Source organism: Callithrix jacchus, chromosome 16, assembly GCF_049354715.1.
Source record: "Callithrix jacchus isolate 240 chromosome 16, calJac240_pri, whole genome shotgun sequence".
Taxonomy (NCBI): Eukaryota; Metazoa; Chordata; class Mammalia; order Primates; family Cebidae; genus Callithrix; species Callithrix jacchus.
Window position 1 is genome coordinate 25,617,856 of NC_133517.1, and position 13,406 is coordinate 25,631,261.

The following is a 13,406-nucleotide window of genomic DNA, read 5'->3' on the forward strand; positions in this document are numbered from 1 at the left end:
TGAAATTCTAAGAAATAGAATACCCAAAACTGACATCTACTTTCACAAATGCAGTAAAGATATTTTTCCTGATGAAGTAGAACTGCAATTAGCCCCTGATTTTACCAAAAGTAGTTCCAACCCCAAATCCAGAGAGAGAGACTTCTTGCCAGTGAAAGGGGCCAAATGTCTCTGGTCTTTCGGTCCTTGCTGTTCAAAATGTGGCCCTTGGATCAGCAGCGATGGACTCCCCTGGGAGCTTAACAGAAGCACAGACTTTCAGGTCCAAGCCAGATTTATAGGAAGAGAATCTGCATCTTGACAAGATCCCCTGAGTCTCATACACATTCAGGTTTCAGAAGGACGGTTTCAGACCACACAGGTAACAGAATTCATAGCAACATGAGAGGAGAGATCAATAAAACCCTGATTGAAAACTGTATGATAAATGTTACTAAAAATGCTGCTCTCTGTTATTTGTGGGTGGGCTGAATGAATCAATGCGCACCCACTGTCTTTTCCACAGAGAGGCAGTAAAATCCTTTGTTTTGCAGTTAGACCCTGAAATGGGTTTGTTTCCCAGCATCGTAGATGAATTTGTCATAGAGGCCAAAAATGACCATCACACAGCTGATCAAAATTCAATTATTGCTGTTGTACAGAAGACATAGCTATGGCACAAATTAGCTCCCTGAAGCACACTCAAAACTTATGAGCACCCTAACAAGAAGCTGATGCTGTGTAGTCTTCCACTCATGGCACCACATCACTCCAGGTGATTCTGTGTCCCGAAATCATCCCTCCAAATCCCTCAATCATCATCATTCAGCCTCATATTAGTTTTCAGTGGAGATTATTTGTTATTTATTTATGATTTGCAAGGAGGCTATTTCCAAAAAGGATTTTATGTGGTTTACAAAAGTAAGCACATTGTAAACAAGACAACAAAATTAAAGCAGCATTTTTAAATGGGTTCCTAGTCTTAGGAGACAATGTGTATTCCCACTCTTGATGTCTCCTTTCTCACCTTTTCTCTGCATCTGCTGCTCCTCATTGGGAAGGGAGAAGGGGGTTAATGTGACTGATGAATGTGAAATAAACTGAGCATGCTCAGCCCAGCTCCTCTTTTTCACCCCTTGGGAATACATATGCACATGGGGAGTGAAACTGTAGTCCTGCTCATTTCTGGCATAAGTCCCACCTAGACACCACCGCCACCCCCTGCTCCCCATGGGAGACATCAGGCAACCACACTGCTTGGGTCTACCATTGCCCATGGCTAGATGGGCAGGCGTATTTATTTCAGCTCTTATTAGAAAGTCCACCGGCAAAAAGATATGAGCTACATTCTATCAGTTTTTAAAAGTGATGTTTTGGCCTCCATGTGCTCCCTTTGTCATATTTCTCAATTAACTCAGAACTCAAGGTGAAGAAAGAGGTGCTATTTACTGAGCTTCTTTAAAATCCCAACAAAAAGAATCAGAAAAACTAATACTACAGGGTGCTTAGGATAATTGCTAATACTCGTCAGAAAAAAACAGTTCTCGGCCAGGCGCAGTGGCTCATGCCTGTAATCCTAGCACTTTGGGAGGCCAAGGCGGGTGGATCACCTGAGGTCAGGTGTTCAAGACAAGCCTGGGCAACATGGCAAAACCCCATCTCTACTAAAAATATGAAAATTAGCTGGGCATGGTGGCACGCACCTGTAGTCCCAGCTACTCGGGGAGGCTGAGGCAGGAGAATCGCTTGAACCCAGGGGATGGAGGTTGCAGTAAGCCAAGATCATGCCACTGCACTCCAGCCTGGGTGACATTTTAAGACTCTGTCTCGAAAACAAAACAAACAGTCCTGAATTTTCTGGCTACTAGGGCAATCGCGTGAAGGTGACTAGTGTGGTCGATATGACGGAAGCCATTCGGCACTCACTCCACCCTCCTCTCACCTGTCTTCCTCTCCCATATAACCTGGAAAATCTAAAACCTGCCTTCTCAAAATCATGTTAACTGGAATAGGCCAGGGGACTCTGTTTGGCCAATAGGACATCCTCTACAGGAAGCAGGCTCTGCCTCCTCCACTTTTCCCTTCTGTGGAAACAGCTGCGTGATACCCGAGACATGGCAGCCATCACTATGAACAGCCCAGGAGTAAGAGAAGAGGGACCTGGCAGCACTCAAGGCTGTGCCAGCCCCTGACTGTCCACCTTAGCTGGCTTATATAATTCAAGACAAAGAAACTCCTAACTTGTCAAACCACTGGTACACATGGTTATATGGTTCCAGAGAACAGTGCACACGTATGTATCTCTCACTGTACACATTACTATAAATAAAATCATATCGACATTGATCTGGGGATTGCTCTATATAACACTGCTGAAATACTGATCAAGATCATTCCACAGGCTGGGCACCATGGTTCACACTTGCAATCCCAGCACCTTGGGAGACTCAGGCAAGATGATTGCTTGTGGCCAGGAGTTCTAGACCAGCCTGGGCAACATAACGAGACCCTGTGTCTACAAAAAAAAGTATTTTTAAAAAATAATAAAATTTAAAAAAGATTTTTCCATACAATATTTCTCATATTTGGAAAAATATCAAAAAGAGCAAATATATCTGTACATATATTAAAATCATGTCTATATATATGTCTATAAATATTTCTAACATAGCTATTTCTATTACTATAAAATCTTGAAGAAACCCAACTCAACTAATTCGAAGCTCATTCTACTTTTAGAAGACTGAAGAAATGTTTAAAAAAAAAAGAAAGAAAGAAAGGAAAAAAAAAATAGCCAGGCATGGTGGCACACACCAGATACTCAGAACGCTGAGGCAGGAAAATCACTTGAACCCAGAAGGTGAAGGTTACAGTGAGCTGAGATCAGCCTGGGTAACAGAGTGAGACTGTTTCTCAAAAAATTAAATGAAAGTAAAGTAAATTTAAGAAATGAAGAAGAAGAAGAGGAGGAGGAGGAGAGAAGAAGAGAAGAAGAGGAGAAGGAGGAAGAGGAGGGCAGGAAGAGGAGGAAGGGGAAGGGGATAGGGAAGGAGAAAGAGAAGGATAAAGGGAAGAGGAGGGAAGGAGGAGGGGAGAACAAGAGGAGGAAGAAAAAGAAGGAGGAAGAGGAGGAAGGGGAAGGGGAATGAGGAGGAGGAGGAGGAAAAAGAATAGGAGAGGAGAAGAAGAGGGAGAAAGAGAAGAAGGAGAAGTAGGCCAGAATAGACCAGGCACAGTGGCTCACACTTGTAATCCCAGCATTTTGGGAGGCTAAGGAGGGCAGATCACTTGAACCCAGAAGTTCAAGACCAGACTGGGCAACATAGCAAAACCCCATATTTACAAAAAATACAAAAATTAGCCATGCATGGTGGTCCACACTTGTAGTCCCACCTACTCAAGGAGACTGACTTAGGAGAAACACTTGAGCCCAAGGAAGTTGAGGCTGCAGTGAGCCATAATTACACCTCTGCACTCCAGCCTAGGCAACAGAGTGAGACTCTCTCAATAAAAAAGAAAGAAGAAAGTAATAAAGAAAGAAAGAAGGAAGGAAGGAAAGAAAAAAGAAAGAAAGAAAGAGAGAGAGAGAAACAATATGGCCAGGCTCAGTGGGTCATGACTATAATCCCAGCATTTTGGGAGGCCAAGATGGGTGAGTCACCTGTGGTCACGAGCTGGAGACCAGCCTAGGCAACATGGCGAAACCCCATCTCTACTAAAAATACAAAAATTAGCTGGGCGTGGTGGTGGGTGCCTGTAATCCCAGCTACTCAGGATGCTGAGGCAGGGAAGCAGAGGCTTGAACCAGGGAAGGAGAGGTTGCAGGGAGACAAAACAGTGCCAGTGCACTCCAGCCTGGGGGACAGAGCAAGACTTGGTCTCAAAATAAAATGAAATAAATAAATAAAATAAAAAATAAAAGCAATAATGATTACTTCCAAGCATCTCCTGGGACCTGTCCTTGTTCGCCATACATCCTGCCGTAGTCCACGTTGACAAACATAGACCCACGGGGTGAAATGGCAAACTACAGGCCCCTCAAACTTCAAAGGAAATTTCACTATGTTATGCTAGATGCAAATATGCATTACTTCAATACAGTAAAGAAAGATGATCTCCAAATGCTGGCTGCAGAAAATTCTCATAATAAAACCTTGAGTCCCGAGAAAATTCAATTAATCAGGTTATAACATTACTAAAACACTGATCAAAATGTTTCTGTACAATGTTTCCCAGGAATGCTCTCTTACACAATGTTTGAATTTCCCACACAATGTTTGTTTTCTTTTTTCTAACTATAAAAAAAGATATATTTAAGGTTTTTCATACTTGGAAAGAGCAAACTATCTCTCACTCCCCTCTCTGCCCACACCCTAGGATGAGTTTGAATTCTACTTGGACAGAACAGAGCCTCATCCCTTACAGTTTGCAGCACATTTGCATACACGGAATCCCACTTGGTTTTCAAAATGTTACAGCAAGAGAAACAAATGTGCTAATCGCCATGTGGAAATAGAGGCTGGGAGAAGCCAAAGGATTTGTCTAAAGTTCCATGACCAGTTTCTGGTAGAGTGGGACTAAAGTACAATTTTTCTGCCTCTATATCCGGTGCTTTTTCTAAGACATGGGGCCAATTCTAGCCCTTCTCTGCCAGGTGAAGTCAGCGCTGACAGTTAGTGGAAGAGCCGGCACCCACTCCACTTAATTGATGGGTGACCCATGCCAACCATTGATGATACTGAATTTCAGCAAATCAGAGTTGATGCTTCATATTCTAGAAATACGTCCTTTTCCTCCTTTTCCCACCTAGTTTGCCATTCTTACTCTTTTCCCTGTTGAATCATGAATTTCTTGCCCCCAAAGGATTGCTTTTTCTCTCTCCCTTTATATGTAAGATATAATTACAAATTATGGTCTAGTTCTAACCTTCCTTCTCATTAATACCTCCAAAGCTTTCTATATGCTCCTCAACAACCCTAAGCCTCTCTCCTTGCAGAGGTTAAGGCATTTAGTTGCTATAAATGCTTCTGTATCTCATCTATGACCACAACTCTTCTACACTTAAGGCTGCAGAATGTTAACATGGAAGTTTCAAAAGATTAAGATATATACTTAATGTGGCACATATACACCATGGAATATTATGCAGCAATCAGAAATGATGAGTTTGTGTCGTTTGTAGGGACATGGATGAATCTGGAGAACGTCATCCTTAGCAAACTGACACAAGAACAGAAAATGAAACACCGCATATTCTCACTCATAGGCGGGTGATGAAAAATGAGAACACATGGACACAGAAAGGGGAGTACTAAACACTGGGATCTATTGGGGGGAAAAGGGGAGGGCCAGTGGGAGGGGGAGGTGGGGAGGGATAGCCTGGGGAGAAATGCCAAATGTGGATGAAGGGGAGAAGGAAAGAAAAGCACACTGCCATGTGTGTTCCTACGCAACTGTCTTGCATGCTCTGCTCATGTACCCCAAAACCTAAAATCCAATAAAAAATTAAAAAAAAAAAAGATATATACTTACATTCCATTTCAATGATTTTTATGTTACTACAGATATTTGTTCCTGCCGATAATTACTAACCTACTACCTGATCTTTTTTCTTTCCTCTGAGGTTATAATGAGAAATTAGAAAGATGAACAGGAAGGTTAAGAAAGGGATGGGTGGTGAAAAATATAATACAGAATAGCTTTGTGAAAAATAAGAAAGGTATTTTAACCTGTTATGTATTGGGAAAGGTCTCACATCATAATTGGTCAATACTGCTCATGTTCTAAGGGTATAATAGTCTCTGATTCTAATTTGTACAGAGGTAGGTCTATCAAACCTACTTTAAAGGGTTTAGAGAATAATCTTATTTTGATCATGTTTTGACAACTTCAACGCAATTCTGCATTCTGCATTCTTCTGTGCTGTTGGAAAACTCTACTGAACCTGGCACATCCTTCGGTTTCCATTGGCTCTCAGGGCTTCTTGCCAAGGAGTCATGCACTGTAGAAGGAAGCTCAAGGGCCCCGGGGTCAGAAAGGCATGGGGTTGAGGCCCTTAAGTAAGTTACTTAAACTCTTTGAGCCTGTTTCCTCATCTGTTACACAGGGGAAAAAAATCTCCACCTGGTAAGTTCATTGAGAACATTAAGTGAAATAATATATGTGAGATTTCTGATACTCAAACTACTGTAGCTTTTACTGAGATCCACTTAATAGGAAGCAGAATTCTCTCAATTTTGAAAAGAATGTGTCCTATTGCATTCATCAAATTTTTTTCCAGAAAAAAGCAATTTAATCAACATCTTTAAAAAAGAAAAGATGGAGGAAAGTGAATAACATTTCTATTGCTTTCCTCCCCTTGCTCACGTCATTTTACTCCCCAGCCTTGAATCGGCAGTATTGACCTAACACTAAAAACACCTCAAATGCTGGGACTGTGTCTCATTTTCCATCTTCCCAAAATTAGCAGAGTACCTAGCACAGAATATGCACTTCATATTCACTTGCTGTTTTTCTTCTTGGTGGGCAACCACTACCAGAAAAGTTCAATCTCAGGGCTCTTGTACGTGGATGTCCTCCCTTTCAATAGGGTTCTGCCTGTAATTTTGACAAAGCATGTCTGCATCGATGCTACCAAGGGTGGGATGGAAGGAAGATCCAAGTTTTCAAAGTAAATAGAACCAAGACCAGCAAGAATATGAAAAATAACTGGCATATTTACACAGATTCCAGGTATCACTCTACAGATGTATCACTCTACAGATTATTATTTCCAAAGTGAGAACTGTATTTTTACAATGGAAAGACCCACCACTCACTCACTCAGCCAAATGATTATGCTTAATACCACTAATTAACGGCAAGGTGCGTGTAATATAAAACACCCAGCATCGCCTCTGATATAGTCTGACCAAAAACGTTTTGTCTGAATTTAGTCAAGCCTCTAGGCTGATCTTCTACCATAAAAGAAATACAGGGAATGGAGGAACAAGGTACTGCCAAATGCACTGCATGAATGAATGTTGATTAGTTCCTCATTTAAAAAATTATTATTATTAGCCTGGGAAACATTATGAAACCCTGTTTCCACAAAAAAGTAGCTGGGCATGGTGGCACAGGTCTATAGTCCCAGCTACTTGAGAGGCTGAGGTGAGAGGATTGCTTGAGTCTGGGAGGCAGAAGTTGCAGTGAGCTGAGATTATGCCACTGCACTCCAGACTGAGTGAAAGAAAGACCCTGTCTCAATCAATCCATCGATCAATATAAAAGACTTTCAGAGGACAATTGAGGAAATCTGAATATGGCCTGAATATTTAATATTAGGTAATGATTATGAACTTTCTTAGGATGTTGATGTTCCTTCAGCTATATAAAAGAATATCCTCATTTTTAGAAGAGTCCCTAGCAGTGTCTGCAATCACTTTTAGAAGGCTTAGCCTCTCATCCCCCAAAATATATTTCCATATATTCATACACTCACACATAGGTTGACAAAGCAAGCATGACAAAATAAACAATTATTGCATCTACGTGATGGATATACTGGTGCTTATTATGCTGTTGTTTCAACTTTTCTGTGTGTTTAAAATTTTGTCTTAATAAATGTTAGAAAACACGGAGGCAAGGTAATAAGTAAGCTATTCTTCTCTACCCAGTAAGAAAATTTCTTTATATTTGCATGTAGTAATGAAAATTAGTTATAAAACTCTCATCCTGACCAATTGGGACAGTTACTGAGGATTACTGAGGTCTTAAGCTCCCCTCTATAATAGCTTCTGGGGACAGTAACTATACTGAGGACAAAACCTAGCCTTCTTACATTGGATGTCATTTTCACTGTCCTTTGAGGATCTTACTATTCCCAAATCAAGGATTCTATCAGCACATGGCTAATAAATTGCTGAATATAGCTAATATTTGCTTATTTACCATTTTAGTTTACCATCTCTTAGATGGGGTCTCACTGTTTCCCAGGCTGGTCTCAAGCCTCTGGGTTCAAGCAATCCTCTGCCTCAGCCTCCTGAGTAGCTGGGACTACAGGTGCGCACCACAACACCCAGCTCCCATTTCAGTGGTTGGTTGGTTTGTTGTTTGTTTGTTTGTTTTGAGACGGAGCCTCGCTCTGTCACCCAGGCTGGAGTGCAGTGGCACAATCTCAGTTCACTGAAGCCTCCGCTTCCCAGGTTCAAGCGATTCTCCTGCCTCAGCCTCCCAAGTAGCTGGGACTATAGGTATACACCATCACACCCAGTTAATTTTTGTATTTTTAGTAGAGATGCCCAATTAAATTTCATATTTTTTAAATGAGGAACTAATCAACATTATGTTGGCCATAATGGTCTTGATCTCTTGACCTCATGATCCATCCACCTTTGCCTTGCAAAGTGCTGGGATTACAGGCTTGTGCCACTGCGCCCAGTCTCAGGTGTTTTTTGTTTTTTTTTTTAATAAAGTAAAATCCTTTAGCTTGCTCAGGGTGCACTCCAGTAGAGAAACAGAAAAACAAAAATCTCATCTGGTATGACAGTCATTGATCCTTCTTATAGATTCAAATACATCCCTTAGAAGTTCAGTTTTGTAGAACCAGCTACTACAGGGAGGTGCTGACAACCTGGAATTTCTAGGATATAAATTTTCCTACCCTCTGCAACTGCTGCCTAGCCTCACATGAGCCCCCTGTACTTAACTTAAGCACCCCATCCACTGGTGCTGACTTATGCAAGTCAACACACCAAAAGCCCAGAGCCACAGCTTTTCAGAAATAAAAATGGATTCTTCTCCCAAGTTGATATAATTGAGGGTCTTCGACAGCAATAAAAAATAGCTTTGGATAAACCTATGACCTGTGGCGTTGCTTCTTCATTTGACATCATTCAAATTTTTATTGTTGTTTTTAGATAGTGATGCAGGTGACATATAAGAAATACAGGCATGAATCCCAACACTTTGAGAGACTGAGGATCACCTGAGGTCAGGAGGTCAACACCAGCCTGCTGGCCAAGATGGTGAAACCCCATCTCCACAAAAATTAGCCAGGCATGATGCCAGGTGCCTGTAATCCCAGCTACTCAGGAGGCTGAGGCAGGAGAATCGCTTGAACCTGGGAGGAAGAGGTTACAGTGAGCCAAGATCATGCCATTGGGCTCCAGCCTGGGTGACAGAGTGAGACTCTGTCTTAAAAAAAAAAAAAAAAAAAAAAAACACACACAGAAATACAGGTCTGAAGTCAATAAAGCATGATGCGTGTAGTGTGGCCACGCCACCATCCCTGATGCTGTGGACAGAAATCAGAAGCAGCAGCAGATAGAAGCAGGAAATCGTTCAAAACTTTACACACAAGGCACTTCTATTGCTCCCTGAACAAGTGTATTAGAATATAAACTTGACAAATTGGAGCTTTTCCAAAGGTAGGTAGCAACAGAGAGAAGCATCAGCCCACAGTTTAAAGTTTATGTTACTTGGGAAAAGACAAACATGAAGTATGAGTCTGAAAATTAGTTTTGAGAACTCTCAACTAATTGATTCTCTCCCAAACTGAAAACACACCACATCAAGGCTAAAGCATAAAGTGAATCTGAATGTTCAATATACGTGAAAATGTGAAAGATAATGTTTCCTTTTGATTTTTGTAAGGAAAGTAAGTTTCAGCTTGAGTGAAATGTATCTGAGAGAACAGGAAAGTCTTACCTAGGTACAAGGAGGAGTTTTCTTTCTTGACATTGTCATCTAAGTAGGTTGGTCCCAGAGTATAAATGGGTGTGGAGCCCATTCCAATGAGAATCTGCGCACAAACGAATAAAGCCACGTAGACCCAGTGATTATTTCCTCCCGAGTCCTTCGGACAGGCAGGAGGATCCAAAGTGGCGGTGGAGTTGCTACCCTGACACAGGCCGTCGTTGGGGGCCGAGGCATTCAACTCTTGGATCTGGTAGGGGGGCGAGATGAAATGAGGTAAGGCGAAGAGGGCTGCCCCAAAGGCGATGAGGAGTCCACCCACGGCCAGCCACAGGGGCCGCCGACCCCGGCCACCAAAGTAGCTGACAAATACCACCACCACCAGGTTCCCGATGTCAAAGCAGCTGACCAGCAGCCCTGACTCGGAACTCTTCAGACTGTAGCGCCTTTCAATGGTGGTGATGACGCTGCTCAGGTACCCAGAGACCATTAACGCCTGGATGAAGGTCAGAAAGCACATGCACACCAGGAAGCAACGGGAATCCGTGAGGACCACGTAGAGGCACCTTCTCTCCTGGAGCGTGGCCAGGGCAGAGGACACCGAGAAGGTTTTGCTGACGTCCACCCTGTGATCGCAGTCCCCGAGCCCCGCCATCCCCGCCGAAGTGGACGGGGCAGAGGGACTGGGGGCCAACGGGTTCGGGCCTTGTTTCAACTCCTGGTGGCCCGAAGAATCCCTACAGCCGAAGGCCGGCTTGGCGTCTACACTCGCATGACTGAGGCTCGGCCGGCAGGAGGCGCTGCTGAGGACAGGTAAACTCTTAGACCTGAGGGTCTCCGGCTCGCATCTCTCTTGAACAGCTCCTGCGGTGGCCGGCGGCTCTCCCGCCCCGGGCTGCAGTCCAGTGCCTTCGTCCATGGCGCTTAGAATTCAGATTCGATAGCTGACGGCACCCAAGCACTCCGAAACGTTTCATCCACCGGCACGAGGGGCCGAAGCCGGGCCCACTCAGTCTTGCCCAACTGGGACTGGGGCTGGGGTCGCAGGGCCTCGCAGCAGGACATCCTCACCAGCAAGGAGGTGCCTAGTGCATCCTGACCACAGACGCGGCTCCAAGGCTCCGCAGCCGTGTGCCACTGGGGACAGGGGTCCGCGGGGTCCTGCGATGAGCCTTGCTCAGCGTCCCCCTCCGGGCAGTAGCTTGAGGCAGGCGCCTCACGCGTCCCGGGCTCATCCCCTCCGCCGCCGCCGCTGCCGCTGCTCGGCCTGAGGCCAGGAGGGAGTGCGCCTCGCACTGGGAGTGGGGAGTACTTAGCGCTGCTGTCCACACCGCATCCCACCTCCCTGAACTAGGGGTGCCGGGTCCTCGTCGCCTAGGCTCCCAGCACCCTCGGGAGTGAAGCTGCCAACCTGCAAGGCAGAGAGAGAGAGCGGTCAGCGATGAGCGGCTGCGCCTTGGGGCTGCCGTCCCGGTGCCCCAGGGGCCAGAGTTAGGTGACCCCGAACGGTCCCGAGAGGGACGGAGAAGCGAACGAGGAGCTGAGCCCGGGAAGACCAGGCAGCCACTGGCTGCAGTCTCTAGTCCCGGAACAATAAGCAGGAGGCAGTTGGCAGAGACTCTCCCTCATTGTCTGCCGAGGACCTGCCCTCGCCCCGCCCCTTTTGCCTTAAACAGTGCATTTGCTTTTATATGTTAATAAATATCAACCTGGCAGCTCTGACTCAGAGGCAATGTCTTTTATTCGAGTGAACTAATTGCAACCTTTTCGTACTCCTACTCCATTACTCAAAATAGAAAATGCCCAGAAGAACAAAGGAAACTTTTTCACAGACACACAATGTATTCCCTGGCCCAATTTTTTAAAAAAGGAAAGAAGAGGGTGGGGGTAAACTACTTGTGTAGAAATGTGTATGCACACCGGTGTGCGCTGGCACGTGTGCGCGACTAGATTCGAATCTGCCTGCTCCACCAGAGACACGCATTCAAAGCCAAAGGCAGCAGCAAAAAAGGTCAACATGCTTGCCTCTTTATTCCAACACTAAAAATAACCCTCTGCCCGAAAGAACTCTTCAATTACAAATACCAGGGGCATTTGAGGCTGTGGCCCGCACTAAGTCCCAGCGCGCAGTATCAAGCGAAGCCGAAAATCCTCCTTCTTTGCGGAGAGCTAGGGAAGCCACAACCAAACAAAGAGATGCAGGCACGCTGTCACAGCGCGCGCGAAGAGCCCACGGAGCCGGCTGGGCGCACGCGGGCCGGCGGGGAGGTGTGCTATTGACTGAGCGCACCCCGCGAGCGTGGGCCTGGGGAGCGGGCGCGCGTGCGCGGCCACAAACCACACACACACACACACACACACACACACACACCGGAGTGTAAGTGTTGGAACCGCTCTCGCGATCCCTCATCCAGCTTGAATTCAGCGAAAATCAAAAACAGGTGTGCCCCTGGAGTAAGCCCCCGCCCCTAATCTTGGGGACCCTCACTCCACTCCTCCAGCCCAGGGCCGGGACTGGGGGCGGAATATGCACCAGGTGGGAGAGGGCCGAGCTTCGCTGCACTGGGTTTCATTTTGCGGCGCGCCTTTGTGATGCTGCTGAGAAAAGAAAGGAGGAAGAGCCAGGGAGAACGGCGGAGAGGCTGGGCTGCCAAGGGTGGCCGCTCCGGCGTCTTCCTCGGCTGTGCTGGGCCAAACCCGCTCCCAGATTCCCGGCCTGCTAGCCACTCACAATCCCGGGCTTCCCCGCCGCCGCCTTGCCCAGGCGCCTTCCTGGGGAACCCCACCAGCCGCTGCCTGCGGAGCGGGGGAATCCCGGCAAACTCCCTCCGCGAGCAGGGGGCGTCCGAACCCCCTGCCTGGGCGAGCGCCCTCACTGCAGCGCAGACTCGGATGGACACGCCGATCCCGGCAGGGAGCTCTTGGAGCAGGCGTGGAATCCCAGGGACACCCCCTGCGCTCCCATCTCACACACACACACACACACACACACACACCGTGGGAGGACCAGACCGCCAGCGACAGCCTTCCGCGCTGCCCGGGCGCTCAAGTCGCCGCTACTCACTAGCGAGTCTGTCTGTCTGTCTGCCTGGCTGAGTAGAGCGGCTGGAGTGGGTACTGAGCTACGGGAGTAGTTGGAAGCCGCGTGCCGAGGCAGCCTCCGTCCAGCTGGAGAGAAATCAGTGAATGAGACTGCGACTCAGACTGAACTCTTCCCCCCACCCCTCGCCTGTCACCCAAGCCTCTCCTCCGCTCCAAACAGACACACGCGCACAGAGACGCGCCCGGAGAAGAGCAGCCGAGGGCGCAGGCGCGAGGGCAGTCACCCAGCCCAGCCCTTCCGCAGCCAGCCCCCCCCCCCCCCGCTGCCCTTCACCTGCGCGGCTGCGAGGGCCAAGGAGCGTGAAACCCTGAGGGAGCCGGTCTCTAGAAAAGTCAGCGGCTGAGGTTGACAGCCCACTCTGAATAAAGAAATCATTTCTGATCGTTTATTCAGTGCCTTGGGCACCCACCATGTCTCACTCACCATAGTAGGTTCTGGGACCAAAGATAAACAAGACAAGATATTTGGTCGGAGGAAACCTCCGGCTTGTGGGGGAAATACTCACGTAAATGGCTTAAAACAACGTGGGACGTGCTGTGTAACCTGCTACTGGAGAAGCCAATATCCATTAGCCTTCATTTCCACGCAGCAGGAAGAACAGAGAGGCACAGGGGCATTGTGCTGCCAGTCAATAGGTGGATGAGCTGCA

At 46.6% G+C, this 13,406-nt stretch overlaps 1 protein-coding gene across 2 annotated transcripts in view; it reads right to left on the minus strand.

Moving 5' to 3' along the window:
- SLCO5A1 (solute carrier organic anion transporter family member 5A1) overlaps positions 1–12,842 on the minus strand; it is a 147,241-nt gene extending 134,399 nt beyond the window's left edge. For both annotated transcript variants that reach the window (XM_002758978.5, XM_002758977.5), the window contains exons 1-2: positions 12,719–12,842; positions 9,667–11,065 (exon numbers count right to left, since the gene is read on the minus strand). In XM_002758978.5, coding sequence (XP_002759024.3) covers positions 9,667–10,573 — 907 coding nt within the window. In that variant the 5' untranslated portion in view covers positions 10,574–11,065; positions 12,719–12,842. The remainder of the gene's footprint in view (positions 1–9,666; positions 11,066–12,718) is intronic.
- Positions 12,843–13,406: the final 564 nt, after the last annotated feature.